Source organism: Danio rerio, chromosome 7 (assembly GCF_049306965.1).
Source record: "Danio rerio strain Tuebingen ecotype United States chromosome 7, GRCz12tu, whole genome shotgun sequence".
Lineage (NCBI taxonomy): Eukaryota > Metazoa > Chordata > Actinopteri > Cypriniformes > Danionidae > Danio > Danio rerio.
This window is the reverse complement of record NC_133182.1, coordinates 20,568,619-20,592,718: the sequence shown is the minus strand read 5'-3', so window position 1 is coordinate 20,592,718 and position 24,100 is coordinate 20,568,619. Positions and strand designations below refer to the sequence as shown.

General features: G+C 37.5%; 2 protein-coding genes across 8 annotated transcripts; one reads left to right on the top strand and one right to left on the bottom strand.

The window, feature by feature from the left end:
* Positions 1 to 652: 652 nt before the first annotated feature.
* Positions 653 to 10,726, top strand: si:dkey-19b23.8. 2 transcript variants are annotated; one of them, XR_011016276.1, is made up of 4 exons: positions 653 to 917; positions 5,543 to 6,235; positions 9,093 to 9,317; positions 9,428 to 10,726. XR_011016276.1 is itself a non-coding variant. In XM_021477775.2 (3 exons), exons 1-3 carry the CDS (start codon positions 875 to 877, stop codon positions 9,176 to 9,178), a joined length of 822 nt encoding a protein of 273 aa, XP_021333450.1. In that variant the 5' UTR covers positions 653 to 874; the 3' UTR covers positions 9,179 to 10,726. The 2 variants fall into 2 exon arrangements, 1 of the variants encoding a protein (XP_021333450.1); XM_021477775.2 differs by having other exon boundaries at positions 9,093 to 10,726.
* Positions 10,727 to 10,829: 103 nt separating this feature from the next.
* On the bottom strand, positions 10,830 to 23,847 carry si:dkey-19b23.7. 6 transcript variants are annotated; one of them, XM_068222581.1, is made up of 8 exons: positions 23,552 to 23,847; positions 23,108 to 23,173; positions 22,932 to 23,003; positions 17,566 to 17,741; positions 17,415 to 17,472; positions 15,298 to 15,469; positions 14,204 to 14,419; positions 10,830 to 11,196 (listed from the first exon to the last, which is right to left on the bottom strand). In XM_068222581.1, the coding sequence occupies exons 1-8, from the start codon at positions 23,561 to 23,563 to the stop codon at positions 11,075 to 11,077; spliced, it is 894 nt and encodes a 297-aa protein (XP_068078682.1). In that variant the 5' UTR covers positions 23,564 to 23,847; the 3' UTR covers positions 10,830 to 11,074. The 6 variants fall into 6 exon arrangements, with proteins under 6 accessions (XP_068078682.1, XP_021333449.1, XP_073764442.1 ...); XM_021477774.2 differs by having other exon boundaries at positions 14,204 to 14,401; XM_073908341.1 differs by lacking the exon at positions 23,552 to 23,847 and adding an exon at positions 23,306 to 23,513 and having other exon boundaries at positions 14,204 to 14,401.
* Between the last annotated feature and the right edge of the window lie 253 nt (positions 23,848 to 24,100).

Here is a 24,100-nt window from a genome sequence, read left to right as displayed (position 1 = left end):
CTTTGACGATCATTTGATTTAAATTAGTGCCAAGTCTCTAAATTAGACTTGTCTTTCTTACAGCAAGTCTCATATTCTTGTGTGATCACTGTCTAGTTGAAGAACATTGGAAAGTATCAATTCAGTCTTTTTACATCCATTAACATCATCAACATTATAACAAGTTAAATTATTATTTTATGCAGGATAAGGCTTTTTTGTATCATAAATCTTTCAAAATTAACAGTCTTTCGATATCTGCGCTTTCAGGAAGGTGACCTAGAATGTTTTTAAAATCATTTACCTTTATACCCATAGGGCACACGAGTCAGGGTGAACGTGCAGAAGTAAATATAGTCACAAACGCATGCAGGTGTTGTGTTTCCTCGTCAGTCATATGATCGATGCTATCTGTGATTACGTATTTACATATTCACTTGACAACTACTCTTTCTCTCTCCACCGTGTCCATGCATTCATTGTCTGTCCCTGGTGAATCTTATTTTGGGTACATCGGTGACGCTTTTTCTTCTGGGCTGAACTTTGCCCACACCCTCCTCATACCCTTCCAGCACTCGTTAACTCGGTTCCCTCATGGTTTTCGTTTCTCACATCTCTCCGCGGAGGCGGGACCACGCCGTTCAAATACAGCACTCGTGCGCGCGCCTGACTCACTCATTCGGTTTGTGAGGTAAGCAGAGCCGTGCGCTGCCCACGCCACATTTATCATGCGTTTGTCTCCTACCATTTCCACTGTCGACTTTGAGAAAGAGCGCATTCGGCTCAGCTTATCTTCTTGAAACACTTCTGCCGTTACGGTTTCGCGTTTAAACAACCGAGAAAAAAGTACGGGGTGGGAACTTCAGTTTTCCGTTTAGTTGTTCGTGGAGGACGCATGATTTGCCGGTGTCTGACCACAAGAAAAGAGTGCATGAAAGGTAAGACAATTCTTGCATTGGGAATGGGATTTGTAGCTATTTAAAAACTTGTTGTGAGTGTGAGTCTTCTGTTTTGTGTTATTGGGCTAAATAACTTGTACTGGTTAGTTTATTAAATAGAGTTTTGAGCCATTAGCAGATGAAAAGTGACTCCTGGGCTTGGGATTTTTTTGTCCTGTTTCTTGCCTGGTAGGCTGTTGTACAAATAATGAAAATTAAACCTTTTTAAATTGTAGACATTTCTTTTTTTTTTTTTTTTTACCAAATACACAGTAAATGTAGGATTTTTTTAGGCAGGCTACAAAAATAGTTAACCAAAAATCAAAATTGCTTTCATTTACTCACCCTTCACTTGTTTAAAATCAATTTCTTTTCTTCCATTGTACACTTAAGATGATATTTTGAAAAATGCTTGCTGCTGGTGCTCATTAACTAGCTTTTTTTTTTTTTTTTTGCGCTACTGTTGAAGCAGGGTGTCCATTTGTTCTTAAAATGTCTTAAATTAAAAAAAAAACAAAATTTTAGCCAATAAAAAGACTTAAATTCACAGAAATATGGTGTTGTGGGTATTAATTTTACATTTTTATTGCAAAGAGATGTTTATTTCACAACAGCTGATAAACATTTTACAGCAAAATTTTCTTAATTAAATTCCCTTATCAGGAAAAGAACATTTAAAAAAAAAAAACAATTACACATTTCTTAACTTAATCAAATTGTGTTGGGACAACATGGATGAATTGTGGAACCCTGCATTTTTTACAGTACGGGCCGTTTCAAAAAGTCCTTAGTGTTTAACCCCATTTAAGCCTAAAATCTCATTCATAATGGTTTTAAAAGGGTTTTTAAAAGTCTTGCATCTGACTTGATGAAACCTGCAGAAACCCTGTGAAGACGATGGGTGCCAGCATTCCTTAAAATATCATCTTTTGTGTTAAGTCAACAGGAAAAAAACGTAACTGTTTTCAAACCATTGTAATTTTTATTTTTATTTTTGGGGTAAACCAACATTTTAAGCTTAAGTTTGTTCAGTAAGTGTGAATTATTGCATAAGTTGATTTGAAAAAATGCATTGGTTTGTAATAATTTACTATTGTAAAGTTGAGAATCTTGGGCAAAAGTTAAAGATAGACTTCAGTTTAAGTAATGTTTTTTTGCCTCACACTGTCTGCAGCATGTTTTAAAAAAGCATGTCGATAATTAGGCTGGAGATCAACTTTAGAACTACTTTACATTTACGTCTGTTATTTGACTAGGAATGTTCTTATCGTGCAAGTGCATCTGAGTGTCTCTCTCAATTACAAAACATGGCAACATCACACACATTGACTAGACAAATGTTGCAATTGTCAAATTGCAGTGAACTGCATGAAATAATTTCTTGCATTTCTACCATTTCAGCTCACTAAGCTCATTCCCAGGTCAGATGTTTAAAAGGGCTGTCAAACAGAAAGGTCATTTCCTTGCATAGGTGTGTGTTGTAGTTGCCTTTAGTTAAAATCAGTCTAGGTTACAGTATTCCATATTTGCATTTCTAACACGACACGCAATTACATACCATTGTCTTTGGGACAAGAAATATTTTGAAGGTGGAGGGATGTCGTCTAAAGCTGTTTCCTGTAGAAAGTTACTTCTCAACAATAGGCATTGCAGCTAAAAACAGTGGGAAGTCTGAGTGGTGACCAACTTCAGAAGCGTCTCGGGATGCTGAAATAATGAGTCCGAAAAAAAAGACTGCGGAAAAAATAAAATGCAGCACAATGGTATCGGCCACATGGCAAACACAATGTGGGATTAAAAGTGAGATGTTTTCTGGAACCTGAGACAAAGGAAAAACCAGCTGCAAGTGTTACATAAGTTTTGCAAGGTACAACTACAACACCCCTCTGTGCATTTGAACTTGACCTAATGAGGCCCACAAGGTCCTGTTAAACCTAGGCTTTGTTCAGATACATGTTTATAAAGGGTGTAGTGAATATTTCAACATACAATATAAATACTTAAAAATGCTTAAACTAAGCTTTAAGAGACTAGATTGAAATGATTATTTGACAAGGTTTAACGCAAATTTTGGGTTACTTTAAACATGGCACACTCAACCTGTATTAATGTCATATTTGTATCATATTGTCACAATTAAACTGTATGAATCCCTATTAGTCATTGAGGGACAATTATGGGCATTCTATTTTTTCATTTAAAATGAATCTTTAAAAACACTTATGAAGTGTTTACTTGCATTAAATTGAAAATAATTAGACTAATTTACTGGTTCTTTAAAGACCTTTGACATGCTGTATTGCCATTTAATAGATTATATGCTAGCTCTCTTGGTTCTTAAGCTGAGCAATAATATATGAATACATATTTATTATTCATTTTATTTTTATTTATTTATTATTATTTATTTATATTTTTCCCCCTTAATTGTGTTTTAGTTTTTCTAATAGAAAGTTTGAGGCTGTTGAGGGAGGGAAGGGTTTATTTGGGGTATTGTTAACAACAACATGGAGCGATATTGGATATTTATATATAAAATCTAATTATAAAATGAATGTTGTAAATAATATTCCTTGTAAAAAAAACTAATAAAAGAAATTTAAATTAAAAAAAACTTTAGGAAGTCAAGTTATAGCCTGTTTTTATTGCTCTTCTACAATGTAGATTCAGTTAAAGCTGCTTTACTAGCATTAAATGGAAAACAACTAGATTTGTCTAGATTTATAAATTAGATTTGATTTGAGCAAAACTCGTAATGAAATATTGTACATTTTATAATCATATATATTCATTATCATCCAATGCTTTAGCTCATTTCTAGGGCATGGAAGAATTTTTAATAATCTGGATTTTGATATTGGTAATTTATTGGTATTCGTTTTATTTATTTATTTATTATTATTTGGTTATTGTAATTGTTTTTAGTTTTAACATTAAAAAACAATATCAGCTTTAGAAATGCTTTATATAAAAAAACATTGCAAGAAATAGATGCTTTGTTTCCACTGAGGGCATAGAGAAACTTGTTCATGCTTTTATCACCAGTAGGGTGGATTACTGTAAAGGACTGTCAAAAGACAGTCGAGACAGTTGCAGCTCAATCAGAGCACATCACACCTGTCCTCAGGTCTTTACACCTGGCTCACAGTTACATTCGGAATAGATTTGAGAGTATTAACGCTTGTCTTTAAATCTCTATATGGCCTAGGACCTAAATACATTACAGATATGCTCACTGAATACAAACCTAACAGGTCATTAGGATTAAGTAAATTAGAAATTCCTAGGGTTCGATGCTGGAATCAGCTTCCAGTAAGGATTAGATATGCTCCAACATTAGGCACATTCAAATCAAGAATGAAAACACATCTGTTTAGCTGTGCCTTTACTCCATGTGCACTGTGCTATGGCAGACAAATCGCACTTATGTCTTTTTCATTCTTTTAAAACCTGTTTTAACACATTTTAATCTGTTTTTATCATTTTTAATTCTTTTAATAATTTTTATTTTCTTGTTTCTTTTATTCTTGTTTGTGTAAAGCACTTTGAATTACCGTTGTGTATGAAATGTGCTATATAAATAAACTTGCCTTGCTTAAATACTTATATTTTTTGGTTCATTCCAACATGGGATGAAATCATAAAAATTTTAAGAACAAACCCCTTTAAAATGGTGTTAAACAGTGCTGCGCTGAAGTGGAAAAGTCCTTTCTGATGTCCCCCACACACAGGTTATCGTTCTTTTTCCAGCAAAGTGTCTCGGGTGACTCACAGGCGACAGACGTTCTTCCACTCTTGCTAGACACAAATGTGGCCTGTTTAATATTTGAAGCTCCTGTGCTGCACACTGGAGACAATGCAGAAGTGTGTTAATGCTTGACTTAAACTGATCCTGTTTTTTTTGTCTGTGTCCATTTTTCCATGAAGAGCTCACAGACAGTTGTACATCAAAAACAAAAACTTTTGTGTGTAGATAAAAACATGATTATGGAATGTAACACTATCAACACTTGAGTGATTATCTAAAAATGTAAATCTCACATCATTTAAAGGCACCGTATGTAATTTTTAACACTAGAGGGCGCATATTCAAAACAAACAAAAGCATAGTGTGATGACACTGTGAGAGAACAAAGATTCCCTTGTGATCTTCATAACATCCCACAGGAAATCTGCAAAAATCATATTCATTGATGAGATTAAGCTTATTATCGTGGTAGTGTGAAGCAAAAGCTGAAATAAGGCCACTGAAGCAGTTGCTGATGAGGGATGAGGTTGACATGAAAGCAGTGTCTTCCCCCAATGAGCCTGCTTTCTCTCAAGGTTTTTTTTTTCCTTCACTTTGGTCAGTTGATCAAGTTTTGTTTCTTACTACTGTCTTGCTTGGTTTGGGACTTGTAGAGCTGTGCATCGACGGATTTGCTCTTCAGTGTTTGGGCTTTCAGCAGTGAAATTCAGTGACCACGCTGAACTTCAACTGAAAACTAGACAGTCAGGCACCGTTTTAAATTACTAGAACTTCTATGTTAAACTGCTTTGACACAATCTACCTTGTAAAAGCGCTATAGAAATAAAGATGATTGAATTGAATCATCAGTGTAAATATATTTTATCTTGTCTTTCAGATCTCAAGGCTATATTGAGCTCCGCCACACTGGGAGGCTTACTAGATAAGCAGGAGAAGGATACCGGTGACTCCAAAAAAGTCTCTCCACTTCTCTCTCCTCCCACAATGGCTCTGGCGTCTTTCCATTTGATGCAAACTCTAAAGAACTCTCCAGCGGCCCTGCGTCGCCGGTTCCGGCGTGATCGCACTGAGAGTCTATCTCACGGTGATCCCCTTTTTAAGGTGCACTACCTTGGCACCAAGAAGATCTTCTCACTGGACTTGGAGCAAGCAGAGGATGCCATCGACCGGCTGCTGGACGGAGCCCCTGGGAAGCTTTCTAAAGATCATGCCCTTGTAGTGCGACCTCGATATGTTGAAGTGAAAGAACTGAGCACTGGAAGACAGCTCACCAAGACTTACTTGCAGGACATTGCGTATTGTGCCTCACATGCAGCCAGACCCAACGTCTTTCTGTACATCTGCCGGCAGCCCGGGCAGCAGCTGCAGTGCAGAGTGTTCTGGTGCAATCGGGCAGAAAGGGCTAAAGACATGACCGCCTGCCTAGCAAAGTCATTTCAGAGAGCGCTCAATGACTGGCAGGGTGGATGTGCCACGTTACCAGCAGGGGATGGGATTACTAGAGAGCCAGAAATGCCTGGTACACCTACTCCAGCCAAAGGGTCAACATTGCCAGCTAGTTTGGGAAAAGGTGAGTTGAGGAGAAACAAGAGTTTGTGTAGCTCTTGACTGTCCTCTTCTGCTCTCATGGTTCCTCCTGAGTTTAATGCAAGGGTTTAGAACAGAAGTGGCCAATCCTGTTCCTATAGATCTACCTTCTTGCAGAGTTAAGCTCCAACCTTGATCAAACTTACCTGTCTTTAATTTCCATAGTGTGCTGAGTTGGTTTAATTGTCTTTGATCAGGGTTTGATCTGAAATCTGCCGGAAGGTAGGTCACTGGGAACAGGATTGGTCACCCCTGGTTTAGACTTAACAATATTTTTGTCTGTCACAATAGTCGCTGTGTTGAATTATTCAATATCCTCCTGAGACTTTTTTTCTGTGATTTCCTACATCCTTTGGGTTAAAAAAATCTATAATTTAGAGTTTTTACATTTTTGTTTTTATTTTTAATTTTACCGCATGTCCACTGTATTGGACCACAGGACCATTTTAGTTTGAAACGACTGCCAAACTCAGACAACAAAACTGTACAGGATATGACTGTTAGGGGATAATAATCAAATATTAATGTCACAAAAACTAAACAAAAGCCATTTTTTCCTTTTGTATTAAAATTCCTGAAACAGTTTAGTCTGAAAGAGTTTACCTTAAAAGCGATTTAAAACTGATTGTAATTCTCTAATTGTCTCTAATTGTCTGATTGTCAGACTATAAGTCAGAGTCTCCCTCAACTATTTTATAAAGAATCCTCTCTGCTTCAGTTCTGCCTCTACAACATGCAGTCATTGATTACATTAAGATGGTCCTGGTGTCCACTATAGTGGACATTTAAAAAAGGATGATATAAAACACAAACAAGTTACAGCTTTGAAAGCTAAATGTATTGTTCCTGATCTATTAATAAACAAATATATATGTAATAATAATAGTAAAAAAAAAAAATAAAAATTTAAAAAGCTACATTTACATACGTCTCTCCTTCCCATAAAATGTGCTTGTTTGTATGTCTGCCATTATGGATGCAGTGTAAAAAGCGGTTCCTAGCATGCCAGCCAATCAAATGACATCTCACTAGAAAGCCCAGGACGTCCTCTGAACAGTACAACATGACTTGACAGAGTAACTTTAAAAAATTCTAAGAAAATTCATGAAAACACAAGGTCCACTACAGAGGACACAAATCTTGGGTGGGGTCTCAGGAGTGATGCTTAAAATCTCATGTCAAGGACTATGACAATTTAATTGTAACCAAATTGCTTTCCAACAACAAAGTCTTTAATCTAGATCTAAAGATATCGACAGAAGATGCTTGTCTTATCAATGGTGGTAAGGCATTTCAACGCCTGGGTGTGGCGATACAGAAAACACAATCTCCTCTAGATCAGAGTCTTAAATTAGACGTACAAAACGGATCTGCTAGGCTGATACAAAGTCAGTTGCTCGCATAAATAAAAAGGAGTTGTACATTTAGAGATCTAAAAATGAGATTTTTAAAACTCTACTGAAATAAAGCAGTCAGTTTAAAGAGTGTAGTATTGGAGTAATGTTCCCTCTTTTTTATTTATTTTTTGGTCCCACTCAGGGGATGGGCTGCTAAATTTTGTATAAGTTAAAACCAGGAAAGAGCTAATGGGCTAATCCTATATGAGACCCATCAGATTTCACATTGCTGCTTGACCAATCTCTGCTTGTTATCTGTTTTTTTATGATGGAACTTTTCCATTTTTCAAATTTTCCATTTTCCTGCAGCACCAATGCTATAAGCATGTTCAAAAGCTACTGTATGTATGAAAGGCTCTGTGTCACCGGTGTGACCGGCTACACTAAAAATGCTGGGTCAAGCCCAACAGCTGGATTAAAAATCTAACATAACCCAATGTTGGATTAAAACAGCCCAGCATTTAACTTCAATCAGGACATCAGTGAGCATTCCAGTCATGGCATCTGATCACACTACATGTTATAATCAGGGTGTAAATTATAGGGGGGTTTGGAGGGGATTGATCCCCCCTCCCCCGACCCCCTTTCCCTTAAATAAATTAAAACAACATGTATGGAAGTTAAATCATGAGAAAAAGTTTGCTCTGACCTGTATCTTAAATAATATTAATATTTAAAAAAGGTAATTTGCATAATATACATTTGAACATCCCTATAACGGCCTATACTATCCCGAATGCATAATCGTGCCGATCAGTCCATGCAAAAAAACAAAAATCAGTAACAGTCTGAAACTGGCAGTTCTAGGGCACTGATAGGCATGGTAAGTGTTGACAAGAGACTGTTCTTGTAAAATAGGTGTTAAATGAAGTCAAATGAGCTTCATAGTTTGTATAGTTTGACCTACAGGTTTTCTGAAATAGCTAATCAGGGGAGACGGTAGATCAGAATACACTAAATACCCCACAAAACACTAAAAACTTCAATACATTTCATTATGAAAATAGATGTAAGCATTCAATGAAGCATGTATTATGCGAACTAACGTTACAACAACCCCCACCCCCATTAAGTCTGAACCTGGCATGATACTAGCTCCAATTTACCAGACCTGAACCAACTAAAGTTCTTCAAGTTTACTAGAATATTCCAGGCACGAGTGTCGGAGCTTAACTCTGCAAGGAATTTTTCCATTAAGGAGTAGGATTGGGCACCCTGTTGTTGCTCGTTGTGCTAGCAATGCTAAGGTCATGGGTTGAATCCCATTAAATGCATGATCATATTTAGACTTGGTTGACTTTAATGCATGTGGCAGATCATTTTATGATGTAAATGAGAGCCATGTGCAATTCAGTCATTGGGATCTTGTCAAATTCTGTGTTTTTACATTTATTTTTCATATCAGAGTTGTAATCGTATCTTGTTTTATATGTTGTGTTGCAGTGCGTTGGAAGAAGAGGGGGTCAGTGTCCCGCAGTCCTCTCCGTACCGTCAGCAGAAGAGGTTCCGCCAGTGATGTCTGGCATTGAAAGTCCAGCTCACACCTTGAACATTGACCACATCCATGTTTTTGTGATGCCTGGAATTTCCAGCATTGAATGCGAGGAAAAGGACAACCACACCTCAAACTGCTGGAACTTTTCAGCTTTGATAGAGTTTGTAACTCAGGTTTGTGTGTGTGTGTGTGTATCTGAACAACCACCGCATTTGAGTTTACTGATTTACCAAAGTGATCAACTATACAGTTGTCCACAGATAATGCCTTTTTTCTTTTTTAGAAGTCGATGGATCCAATCAAGCTGGATTTAATTTCTCGGTTTAGCTTAAGGACTAAAACTAAACCTCAGCCTCTGAGCTGAACTGGAAGGTTTAAACCCATGTGTGTATTACAGAGTGTGTTGTTTCTCGTCAGTCTCCTCCTCTGTGTACATGTCTGGGTATTTTGTCAGCATTACTGATGAGCAATCGGACCCTTTTGTTTGTATTAGAGCTGTCAAGACAGGATCTGTGTGGAAAGTGGGTGGATGCATGATGGTATACAGTGGCAGGACGTTGCAGTCAGAGCTTTTGAAAGTGTTTTTTTTTTTTTTTTTTTCAAATGGACAAGGATAGTTAAGCTTTTTAATGTTATAAAGGGTGTTAAAGACAGTCAGCTCTATTCTGAACTACTGTACGCTTTTGAATACTCCTCCTTATGGCCAAATCTGCTTAAAGTTGAATCATATTCGATTTTACACCCTCACTGAAACAGTTAGACATGGGTGGGGTGTGTTCTTTACGCCAAATTTCTTTGGTATCAGGAGTAAGTGTAAACTGAGGTACCTAGATTACAGTTTGTGGACTATCGTAGCCATATCTGGTTCTACCTCGGTTTAAGTCTTTCAAGTTGTTCCGTAATGAAGAGGAGAGTTTGTGCTATTTTGCTTTGCTCTTAAAATGAGAAGTTCTCTATGCACCTGCATTCCAGCAGTTCTTGAGGCCATTATGGCTCCCTCCCCCTTCTGTATTTCTATAACAGCAAGTCCATTTTTCACCAAAAAGAAAAGTGACTGTCTCCAGGCAACAGCTCATGACATCACATTGCTGATTGGTTCAAAGGTGTGCTTGCATAAAGTGTAATGTCCTTGAAAAGCACTGCAGTTATATGTAGAACTAAAGCACAAGGAAGCATTTTCAATAGGCTAGTTGCATAAACCAACGACGCCCTGCTTCTCATGACTGGAACTATTGAGATTTTGAAGACTTGTCATGCACCAAGTAGCTATTTCCTTGACACTGTTACAGATGATGTTTCACCGTAGTATACAATCAGTGCCTCATGGTATTAAATATTCTGCCTGATGTGTTAGGACAATTGTGTCTTTCTTTTTTTGTTGTTGTAAGTTTTATCCTTAAAGATTTTATTTAAAGCCGGATCTCGCACTACAAAGACTTTGGATCTGTTGTTGGATCCCTTCTGTCTGCTTTTATAAGGTGTAATGTTCTATGAATGTTGTACCTTGTTTTAAGTCCATTTGTGTGTACATATTTAAATATTAAATGTATTATATGGAATATTAAACTTTTTATACACTAAACGTGTGTCTTTCATTCTGTTTTTAATCAAACACCAATACCTTTTTAAAAGCCAGTTGTTTTCTTGACTTTCAGGACAGTGGGAGGGAGCAGATTCAGTGTAAGTCATGGGGCGTAAATCTTTTAATGCAAGGGATTAAAATACTCGGAGTTCAGAACTTTTCACAGACGTGTACTGTAGGTGTTCACAAAAACAAGCTATGGCTGATATTTTGAAGCTTAGAGATGTGAGGCTAACAACCACTTGACTTCTGTTTATATTGTACATAAATGAATGGTCCTTTAATGTCAAAAATAAAAAGAGCAAGCGTTGATTATCTTAGCCAAATGGAGAGTCCGTTCCTAAAGAGTCAGTTCTCATCCTGAAGCTTGCCATTTAGGGGAATTGAAGTTCTGTCACTGCATTGAAACTTTCTGATCTCAGAGAGGCTTTGGAAATGAAGCTGTCTCAATGGCTTCAGCTCAGCCACAACTGAAAAACAAAGCAGAAACATTGGAGAATTACAGGACAATCATAAAAACAAAGCAGAAACATTAATGTATTACAGGACAATCATAAAAACAAAGCAGAAACATTGGTGAATTACAGGACAATCATAAAAACAAAGCAGAAACATTGGTGAATTACAGGACAATCATAAAAACAAAGGCCAATTTCACACAAACCAGTAACCTCTGCATCCTGTTATTATTTGCCCACCCTATTATCATTCTAAATCGAGACGTTTGTTTACATTTGATACTGAAGTTATCTTTCTGTACCTCCATTAAAAGTATATTTACTCTAAACGCTCATTCTTGTGTATGGCACCAGCATGTTTGAGCTTATACAAGAAACACTGAGGTATGTCCTTGTGAATCAAGCGATTCTCTTTGTTGCTCTCTGATCAATTTTTTATAAATAAAGCCAAAAACAATACACTCATAAATTCTCCTCACAAGATTTAGTTAAACTGCTTGATGAATCTGCTCATGTTTGGCAGCATCTGAGTTTTGGGTCCATTGATGTTCAGTGGAGGGACAGAGATCTTTCAGATTTAAGAATGTTTGTTTGTGTGCCAAATATGAATGCAAGTCTGTATTTACACCGTCATGAGGGAGTAAAGATGGATTTAAATATTGAGGTGAACGAATCCTCTGAAAAATTATCTTCAGGACACAAATAAAGATATTTGAGACAAGATCCAGAAGTTCTCTGAAGCTCCATAGACAGTGGTCATTAGATAATTAAATTCCAGTACAGGCATTGTCAAAACATTCCATGTGGCTTCAGTGGTCCAACAGTAATCATATGGAGCTTCATGAAATCTTTTGTGTGCCAAATAAAACTGTAAATTCGACTTTTGCTAATATTTTTATCATCACAGATTATCAGGGTAAATGTTTTGATACTAACTCAACACTGCAACATGCAATCATTGTATTGCCCCAAGTAAATGTCCACCCGGACCTGATGCAGCTGAGGAAAGGACATATCCGAACAAAGTAGTTTTTACAGTTGTTTTTTTTTGGCACACGAGAGTTTTGGAGCTTCGTATAATTACTGTTGAACCACTAAATGTTCTGACAATGTTTTGAGTTCCTTTTCTGAACTTTGAAAGTCTCACAAACTTGCTGTCTATGAAGGATCAGAAAGCTCTCAGATTTAATCTAAAATATCTTCATTTGGTTTCTAAAGGTTGCCAGCAGCATGCTCTCTGGTCTCTCACATGGTCACCCACTGAAGCTAAGCAGGGCAATGCCCGGTCAATACCTGGATAGGAGACCTAGGTTGCTGCCAGAAGTGGTGTAAGTGTGTCCAGCAGGAGGTGCTCAACCTGTTGTCTGTGTGGGACCGAACACCCCAGTATAGTGAAGGGGACTCTTTACTGCTCAGAGAGTGCCATCTTTCAGATGAGATGTTAAATCAAGGTCCTCGCTCTTTGTGGGGCTTAACCCATATTTGCCCATTTTCATCATCACTCTGTGTCTTCTCCATCAATCAGCTGGGGCCTCATGTAGCAAGGCTGCGTACGCACAAAAACTTTGTGTATACCAGGTTTCACGCTCATGTTTGGATTTACTAACGATGAAATGGACGTGAGAATTTGCGTTGGTCCACGCCAACTTCATGCCTGGCATACGAGCATTTCTTATGTGTGTTTGTTTTATTTCCATTGGCGACTCCTAGAGGCAATTGTGTCAAATTGCACACTACAAAGTATCTTTGAGCCGTGCAATGCCAGCTGTATGGGACGGGATCATCCGCATGTCTAGCAGGTATATAAGGTTTCCGTACCATACAGTTGAAACTCAAACATTAAAGCACAATTTGAAGCGATCGCCGGTTTTCCCAATGTAATCGGAGCGATCGACTGCACGCACATTGCTATAAAGGCGCCATCTGAAGACGAATTTGCATACGTGAATCGTAACATTTCCATTCAATAAATGTGCAAATAACATGTAATGCTCAAATGCATTTAACATAATACACACTTATTAATGATTCCTACATGTCTTCCTCGTGATGAAGAGTAGGCAAAATCCGATATGTAATGGGGGAAAAAAGAAGAATGAGTTCATCACATGCTGGATTCGAAACGGGTTCATACGCGGCTGATGTCTGCTCTCTTTAGCTTTGTTGTCTCTGTCGATCAAACGGGCGAAAATCACTCAACTAGCTCATTCCAACGACATACTTGCAAATACCCCCGTTTTTCTCCGCTCTACCTCCGAAAGGAGCACCTCCATTTCACATTCTGATCAAAGTTTCTCTTTTTGCTTGCTTTTGCCATTGCTTTTCATTTGGTTTTGCCAAAGTAGAGTCATTACCATATTTATTAGGGGGAGGAGGCAGGGAGGAGTTTTGCGCTCATGCACGTGCGCTCAGTTTCACGTTAAGTCGATGTACAAAGAGAGTATGCCTGGGATTATGCGTACGCAGTGTTTCATACATCTGAATTTTTTACTGCATACGCACATTTACAGCTTAGTGCATACGCAATATTTTAGTATGATTTCAACGCAAGTCTTTGTACATGAGGCCCCTGGTGTGTGGTGTGCGATCTGGCGCAATATGGCTGCCGTCGCGTCATCCAGGTGGATGTTGCACACTGGTGATGGATGAGAAGATTCCCCCCCAAAAATGTGTGAAGCGCCTTGACTGTCAAGAAAATGTATACAAATGTAAGGAGTTTTTATTATTATTAAAGATGAACAAAGGTTTCAGGATTTGAGACAACATGAGTAAGAGTAATTAATAATGGAATTTTCATTTTTGGACTGAACTTATTTTTTATGTAATTCTGAGGGTAAATGAGTGTACAGTATGTAACAGACACAGGACGTCTGAAGCGAGCAAGACTTTGTCGTGTTTATATCGTTGGATTGTTTTACCCCTTATCTTACGAGCAAAATGACAAAAGATCATTCAGCGTGTTCGGATCCAAGATTTCCCGGATTTCAGTCTTCTAAAGAGATTCAAGCTCTGTGCTCACCCAGATCATAGAACGGTTCCTCTCGACTTCCCTGAACCACAATCATCTCCAGGAAATTCAGAAGGGCCCCAGTGACCAGGAAACGCTCTGGGAGGGACAGGGTTTGGAGGTAACGCATGTCCAGAGAGAAGGGGTTGTCCGGAGGCGGCATGGTGCACAGTCCCACCAGCTCACTGACTACATCCCATACATGAGTTCCTACAGCACAGAAGAAAGCTTTGAAAGAGCCAGGTTTAATTAAATTGTGCATGATAAAACTGTAAAAACATGGTAATACAAACAGAGATGACAACAAATGGTTTTATGTTAACATTTTTTTGTCAGTTTGATGGATGTAAAGGCTGATTTATACTTCTGCATCAAGAGCACATGTATGGTCTAGCACAGCCTTCGTGCGGTCGCATAGCCCTCTGTGTGGCCGACACCAACGCTGACGTACATTTTTTTCACAAAAAATGAAACTACACATCCAACGACGCGTAGCACAAGCTTTATGATTGGACTGCTTGGTAGCGGTGACGAGTGTGAGCGGGGCTGAGAGCAGCAAGCCTGATGGAGCGAGTGTTTACAAGTGTCGAGTCCAGTGAAGGAGCTCCAGATGATAACTTTTGTTTTGTGGTTTCCTTATGATTAAAGTTGTTGCATGTCTGCCGATTCCCGCCTCAGAATGAGCGAGTTTTAGCTACTTCTACATTAAGGTTTCCTTCAGAGAAAAAAAAACACCCAAAAAGCAACATAAAACCTCACTGCCAGCTAGCGTTTCATAAGTGTTACTGCAGAGCAACACAAGCAGCAGACAAGTATAAATGCACGACTACACGCAAAGCAAATTTACTTGACACTGAAGTATAAATCAGTCTTTAGTTGAGATGACTAGAAAAGTTTATTTGATTCAATTAAAAAAAATAAGGCTAAAAGATTTCTTTATAGTGATAAGTAAAGAGTAAAGTAAGGCATTTATACGTAACCTCTAACCTTGTAAAAAGAAATGACTATAACATTTTCCAGTCCTTGAGCCAGGAACATGAAGAAACTGTTTATGATACAATTATGGCCAATAAAACCTGTTGACGTTGAAATATAGATGTTAAAACCTTGAGGTGATGAAAGCCAATCTGTGATGGACTTGAGCTTCATTGGTGTATCTTTGACTAGAGTATCAGTTCCTCCAATGTTTACTAGGCGCTCATGATTGGAACGAATCCAGGCATATGGTTGCCCATACTTGGCATAGCCGGCTAACAGGAACAGGGTGCAGTTCATTTCCTATGATGAAAAAAAAACAGTCTTGAGAGCTTTGACCATTGCAAGACAATCAGAAATGTTTTCTTGATCTCGAACACTTCAGAAGTCAGAGTGAAAATGCTGTTCTAAAACATTATTCAGCATAGATGGATTCAACTGATCAAATGAGACAGTAAAGATCTTTGCATAAAAAACAAAGTAAACATTATTTTCAACAAATATTAAAAGGTTAGTTCATCCCCAAAATAAAACTTACCTATTAAGCACGTCATGATTTTGCCAAGTACAATGCGATCCTGGATTAATATCTATGTTGATCCTGGAACATCATTTTTGTTCAAAAATGTAATCCACATCAATTCCTTACCCCTAAACCCAACCATAACTGTAAATTATTCACAAAATCAGAGGGGAATAATAGATGGATAACAATCATGTACAAATGCATAAACCTAACCGTAAGCCTTAACATAAACAGCAAACGTTTCCCTTAATTCTGATTGGTTGATTGGAAAGTTGTTCCAGGATCAACATAAATGTTAATCCAGGTACATGTCCTGCTTGATGAAATCAGGTCGGCGAACCTATTAATTAATTACCCTCACGTCGTTCCAAACCCCTGAGTTTTTTATTAGTCTTCGGAACTCCAATTAAGATATTTATAGATGAAATCTGAAGAGCTTCATTATTCTCCATTGACAGCAATGTTCCTGACTCATTCAAAGATCAGAACAATACCAAAAACATTCTCAAAACAGACTTCAGAAATTTAATCGAAATATTAAGAAGCTATTAGAATACTCCATGAGTAAACTCATGAACGTGCGCCCTATACTGACACTGAGAAGTAACTGTTGAAAGTCCTTATTCATGATATTCTGACTGAACCACAGAAGACACGTGGATTGTTTTGCTACCTTCTCAACTTTGGTACCGTTTCTTTTTTGGCACCTTTCTTGACTTTGAGTCAGGACTATTGATGTCTATGAAGGATAAGGGAGGTCTCGAATTTCATCCAAAGTACAATAATTTTTGTTTTAAAGATGAAGAAAAATATCAGGGGTTTGGAACAATTATTGACAGAATTTCTATTTTTAGGGTGAACGACCACTTTAATATTATGCACGTTAAAATATTTTATAATAAACTTATAATAATAACTGTTGTAATGGCTCCTCAAAACTCAGTTTTGCATCAAATTAATTATTTATATATACTTTGTTAGTCCACCTATGCATTTAGGCATGTAGACATGATCAAGACGATCTGCTGCAGTTCAAACTGAGCATCAGACTGGGGAAAAAAGGTGATTTAAGTGACTTTAAATGTGGCATGGTTGTTGGTGCCAGACGGGCTGGTCTGAGTATTTCAGAAACTGCATATCTACTGAGATGTTCACGCACAACCATTTCTAGGGTTTACAGAGAATGGTCAGAAAAAGGAAACATATCCAGTGAGCGCCAGTTCTGTTGGCACAAATGCTTTGTTGAGGAAAGAGGAAGCTGAAGCTACAATTCGCACAGGCTCAATAGAGCCTTCTATTGGACAAAAGCAGATAGAAAAAACGTTGCCTTGTCTGATGAGTCACGATTTCTACTGCGACATTTGGGGAAGAATCTGGCGTCATGGTGTGGGGAATATTTTCTTGTCACAGTTTGGGCACATTAGTACCAACTGAGCATTGTGTCAATGTGACACTGTGATCAAATGGCCTCCACAGTCACCAAATCTCAATCCAATAGAGCACCTTTGGGATGTGGTGGAATAGGAGATTCGCATCATGGATGTGCAGCTAGTAAGTTGTGCCTAATAAAGTGTTTGGTGAGTGTATACTGTATATTACAACAGAAATCCATGATTTTGAATTATTGCAATATTAATTCCAAAACCATTATAAATCTGACTGATCCTCAAAACTGTGATTTGACATTCTATCTTAAAGTCTGTATTCTGAAATGATACTCACAGGAACGGCGATCTCTCTCTCACTGGGTGAGGCTGGGAGAAGATGAGAATCAACATTCCTATAATGATAATAATAATGAATAATTAAAATAATTGATACACAGCACTATACAGGTCATAAATACTACAATGTAAGGACGTTTTCTTTCCACCTGATGGGAGTTTGCTGCGGTGTGGCCTCTGGTGTCTGTTGATGTTGTTGAGGAATCGGCTCTTCCTCTGCTAAAGGAGAGCTGGCATAGTCACTGTCCAGACTGTAACTGCTACTGAAGGTTGAGCTGGTGAAGGTGGAGGCCACAGACACCGGAAACCCAGGAGAACGCCATCTCTAAGTGTAAGAAGGACAGAACCACTAAATATTACTGCGGCAGCAGTTGAGCTTGAGATTACGTTGATCCCAGCAACCATTTTTTTGTGTTTAGACATCTATAGACATGACAACATAGACGCAATGGCTAAAACAAGGCAAAATTTGGGCCGTCACAGAAAATCTAATAGATGTGTAACACTAGTCCAAAAATAGACTAGTCGTCAAAAAGACAGTTTAGACTGACTTCACATGTCTAGTCATTCATTCTTGTATATTTGATGACTAGTCTATTTTTGGACTATTGTTAGATTTTTTTTTTGGTTTTTAGTAGCAGCCCAATTTTAGCCTCGTTTTATCAATTGCATCTATGTTTGGATGTCTATTACATGTCTCTAAAACACAACATAGTTTGTTGAAATATTCAATGATCGAGCCATTATAACCAGTGAAATGTTATGTAAATATCATAGACAGTCTCCAATCAAGGAGATTGTAAAGGTCTAGGTAGACCAGATGGTAAACAAACAATCAGATACCTGAATTAATGTGTCGGATGCAGGAGTAAGAGGGAGAAAAAGTGATCCAAGTTGGGTGCCTAATGTTCATTGAAGCAACAAAGGCTTTCCTGAATGGCTTATTATGATGGTTATTACATTTTTTTATTGCGATAATTGCTGAAGCTTTTATCAGCATGTGCAATATTATCACTCACGATAATGCCCTTAGCTGCCAAAAAGATGACTTTAAAAGGCTTGTGCACACCTGGACAATTATTGACATGATGATCGCCAAAGCCTTGTGACTGAACAATGGGCACCAATGTGAATGTGCATACAGATACAAAACAATTGTGAAATACATGAGAATTGCATAGTTTCTGCTGGGTTTTTAAAAAATCATTTTATACTAAGGTTTTATTGATTTTTTTAGGAACAGATAACCAGTGGGAACAAAACAAACATACTAGAGTGCACAGTTTACTAAAAACTGTTTGTTCTTAAGCACTGCCAGAATATATGCGCATGATGTGCCTCTTTTACCCCACAGTTCCTCCAAAAAGGATGAGGAGACCCCAATTGTAATAATTTAATTCTTGGTGTAATAAAAAATCTGATCAAATTTTTCCAACAAAACTCACGCCACATTCTTGAGCTTGTTGAGGTGGACAGCACATATTTTAACTCATTGGTGTTCATTCAAAATAACGCCAACATGCTTTTCCCACTTTAATCTTATATAGTCTGTTAAGAGTCCTGTAAGTCCAGTAGGACTCAATGGTGAGTTTCCGTTTACTTCATTTTCTTTAATAGTTTGTAACTTTTTTCCACACACTTTTGACCAGCATTTGTGTGCTGTAGTGGAGGATGTTTAACAAAAGAAGAAAGGCTTACACTATAAATATACAAAGAAATAGCATGAGGGTACCACAAGTCAGTGTCAGAAGAGTGAAGTTGCACTAAGTGTACTGGTGTATTTCTGTTTTTTATGAACAGAAAAACCTTTAGAAAATGCTGAGGATAGGGCCAAGAAATAAACATCCCATTGTGCACAAGGCTTAAAAGGTATAATAACAAATATACTGCTTTATTGTACATAAATGTTCAGTCTAAACAAATGTTTAAAAAGAAATTATTAGCAAAAGAAAAATAGGGTACTATAGCTAATGCTAGCATTTTAAATCAATATCTCATGCATGTCATAGACTAGATTAGCAAAAAAATGTTAATTAATTAGTTAAAAATACATTTCCGATTTTGATGCTGTAATGCACCTCTGCCAATTTAAATATAGGAATATTTATAAAAAATCATCTAAAAATGAAATAATAAAGAATTATTCACAATATGTTGAAGAGTTCACTGTAAAAATATCATGCACGTTCAATATATTGCATAACTCAATAGTCTAAGCCAGTAGAAGATCACCCACATTGGTCAAAGCATTGGATCTGGATAATGAACTTGTTGAAGGTGGCTTGATCCAATGACGCCTATTTTTTTATAATGATGGCGCATCGGGTTACATTCTGCCTGGAAACCAGTCTTATTCATGTGGACATACATTTTCAAGAAACCCAAACATTGTTGCAGACTAGCAACACCCCTTCACGACAATGGCCTTCACTGCAGGAAGCGGCCTCTTTCAGCGGGATATTGGTCTCTGCCACACAGCACACAATGTTCAGGAATGGTTTGAGGAACATGATGAAGAGTTCAAGGTGTCCTGGCCTCCAAATTCCCCAGATCGCAGTCAAATCTGTGGTATGTGCTGGACCAACAATTGAATCCACAGTGGCTCCACTTTAAAAAGGGACTTGAAAGATTCTGCTGATAGTGTCTTGGTGTCACATACCACAGGACATATTCAGGGGTCTCAAACAGTCCATGCCTCAGCCCAGCACAGTAGTACAGACAGGGGACCAACAGGTTTTTATACAGGTGGCCTTAATGTTTTGGCTCTTCATAATAGTAATAGTATGTTTAAAGTTCCACTGAAGTGCCTTTTAATGCACAGATTTGTTCAATGTGTGTTCGATGAAAATTTCAACTGAAACATGAAGACAGGGCTGGACATATCAGGTATCCCCTAAACCAGTGGTTCACAAAGTGGAATTTGCAAGACAATGATGAGGGGGTCGCTTGGCGAATTCCAAAAATCTCATATATGTTTTTAAACTATTAGAATTATCATATTTTATTCATAACCTACATAAAAATATTATTTAATAGTTTAATAAAAAATAACATGCAAATAAAAAGCTACTGTTTCAGCTTTTTAATTTTTTTCCCATTGGATTGTGACCCCTGGGGTTATTATGCTAGATTAATGACACAGCAATAGTGTTAAATGCAGCAGATTGATTTTATGGCACAATGTTAAACTTTGACACCTTTACCGCGCTCACGTACATTAAAAATAAAAGTCACGACTGAACAGGATGATCTCCAAGTGGTGGTCTCCAAAATTAAACCATAAAAAGTCTAGTGCTGTAAACATTGTGCCCACCATTCTCATGAAGTAAGATTAATATTAAATTAAACAACTAAATAATGACTGAAAATTTATATGCTTGTTAGACTGTTACATTTTTTGAATTGTAAATATGCTCGTGCTTATACTTCCTGTTGGTGTATGCACCGCTGTGTGCAATGATTGTATGTTGATTACCACCTCAGAGAATAGTGGGGTCACAAGTCACTGGAATTATTATTTTGGGGGTCCCGGGCTGAAAAGTTTGGGAACCCCTGCCCTTAACCATAGACGATAGTCATAATTTAAACTAATTCACATAAATAAACTAATAAAATTTAATCTATATCATATTACAGCCCTGCATTTGTGCCCAAGCTCGAGTCGTCGGTGCCCGACTTTTTTATGCCCCTAGGGCCAGGCTTTGGACCAATTTTCACATCATAGCTAGCACGCATATCAAGCTTCAGGCCTGCTTTATAGAAAAGTTTAATGACATCTATTGCATGCGGTCTGGAGTATGACAAGTGTGAGTGTGACGCCTTGCGGATAGAGATTTCCAGCCACGTGAAACTGCGAAAAACGCTAGAAAAAAGGCAAACTTCTGGTCAATTTTTCAAATAGTGACAACTTTAAATAATGAGCCAACTGGTTATGCACAATGCACAACTTGTAAATTGAGTAAACTTACTGTGGACCACATATTGCTTGGATATCGATGCCACTTAAACTAAATCTTACATTAAAAAAAAAAACATTTCTCTATATTATTCTGAAACAAAAAAATATTTAACTAAAAAACATCAACTTTCTATTAAATACAAATCTGGTCAATTTTAATGGCTGTAACAGTATGAACTGTTTGGCGGAAAAAAAACAGGCTTTGGGTCGAACTCGGACCAAAAATTTTGATAAGCTGTTTGCCAGGGGCCGGGTTACAGCCTGTGTGCACAGCCGGGTTACAGCCGGGCCAGGGCCGGGCTAGAGCTTAGATTTAAGGCCCGTGCAGGGTTCTATATCATATCTCTCTGTCAGCCAGTCATTAAGCTAAAGCTGCACCTGAAATTAAAAGCAACAGTCTAAACTAACAGTTCTAAGTTTGACTGACTGTTTCTCCTTTTTGAAATACAGCATTCAATGTAGAATTCAAATGAGTTCAATAGGTTATTTTTCAGCCGTTTGTGTTAAATTGCCAATGAAACCAGTATTCATTCACTTAAACTGAAAGTATATTTTTATTTAACACTTTGATTGACACTGTAAATTGCTGCTTCAGAAAGCATCTAACTGTGATGTCATTAAAAATGTATTAATATTGGCAGAAGTGAGAAGCTGCATGTTTTGAATGCTTATATCTTCAAAATTTGAATTTTATACATTCAGTCTTAGTGAGTATTTGATTATATAAATTCAGTCTTATTTCAGCATAGCAAATAAGCCTTGATGTGCTCAAACCTTTGACTACTAGAGCGTCTGTATTTTCTTTACAATTATTTATGATCTCTCCCCATTTTACAGTATTACGATATACAGTATGGAATCAAGTGTTATTTCAGCTTATGCAAATAAAATTTGATTCATTTTTGTTTTGGAGAACACTTGCTTATGGATTAAAGGGGTGAACTAGAGTGTATTTTTAAAGCTTGGTTTTTTTTTTTATAAGATTCAAAGCAATGTGTGCTCATGCTTAATTTCTAAAACAAACATGTTATCTTTCCATATTTCTTACTTTAGTTGTATAAATGACTTGTCATATTTCCTAGTTTGTCCGAAAGCCCGCCTTTTTGTAGTCCACAATCTTAGTTCGCTGTAGGCTTTGCTAAGCTAACTCTGTAAAAGCCAATGTCTCCCTTTGCATTGAACTTTGAACGTTTCACATTCAGAGATGTTGTTTATGTTCACACAGCTACATTACACATCAACTAAGGTTAAAATATGATATCGTAGTGGACCACCCCTTTAACTTAATTTAAACAAACACCCAAACATTTATTTTATTTTCAAAACATTTTAGAGGGACTTTAAAAGAACTTCTCACCCCAAAATGAAAACTTACCCTTACTAAAAGTAAGGGGAGGGTAAATGATGACAGAGTTTCAATTGTTGTGTAAACTATCCCTTTAAGATCTCTAAATTGATTGTTGACTCAGCATCTCCAAATATCTAACACATTTTTGTGTACATAAAAAGGATGGGACAGAAAATGAAGTCAGATCAACAGAGAAAGATAACACCCACCAAGTCCTCATTGACCACAGTCAGCAGAAGTTCCTCTCTTCCTCTTAGCCAGGGCTGAAAATAATGAAAGCCCTGCAGACCGACATAATCAGGCAGTAAATCATTAGAGACATTATCTTTAATTACCTCAAGTATTTAGTGCAGTTTGGATTATTGTTACTCCAACATTAGCCCACCTGCAACGAACCGAATATTGCAAGCTCCGACAGGAAGTGCTGAAGCTTTGTCCTTTGTTGTTGCTCCTGCATCCATCACAAAAAGCAAAACAGTTTAGCCTAGATAATTATAATAATGGACACAATTGACATTACATAACAAACTATTTGTAACCGCTTAATGGTGAACGAACGGGATTTGATGAAGCCTTCAAATACCTAAGGGATCGCTGCTTCGTTGCTAGGCAACGGCAGCAAGCCTGTCATTTACTAGCATAGGGTTGAGAAAATAAAATCCTTTCCGTTAGTATATGAGTTCAGATGAAATCGTGTAATTCATCATCATTATTTGAGCTCTGCAATATAAGTCAGTTAAACTAAATCTATTCGAACAGTAATGAAACTAACGAGATGTTTAATAATACATAAAGATGCATGCAAGCAGGCTGGTTCGCATATACTTACAGCAGAACTCATGTTTGCATGCGCCCTGATGGACGCACAAACCAATTTGCTGTAAATAAGGTGTATTTACAAGCAAATTCTGGTAAGCACTGTCACGCCTATTTCCACGTCCACGTCTTTGTCTTCCTCATGTATCATTCTTCTTGGAAATTAATAACGCGAGAAATCATCCCTCATCTTAATGTTTTTCCTCCACGGGTTCTGGTGGAGAATTAACTTACACGGTATTATTTCGTATTTCTCGCGCTGATATTTTAACGTTGCTAGATGGGAGCAATAAGGGATCATCAGCATTTGCTCGGTTAAAAGAAAACGTAAAACAGCTTAACGTTACCCGAATAGCCTATCTGGTAAATATTTAAAGAGAGTAACTGAAATATTACAAAATTAATTCATTCATTCATTCCTTCGGCTTAGTCTCTATTTCAAAGGTCACCACAGTGGAATGAACCACCAACTATTCCAGCAAATGTTTTATGCAGCAGCCGCAACCCAGCACTGGGAAACACCCATATTCACACACTCTCACACACTATAAGGCTAATTTTG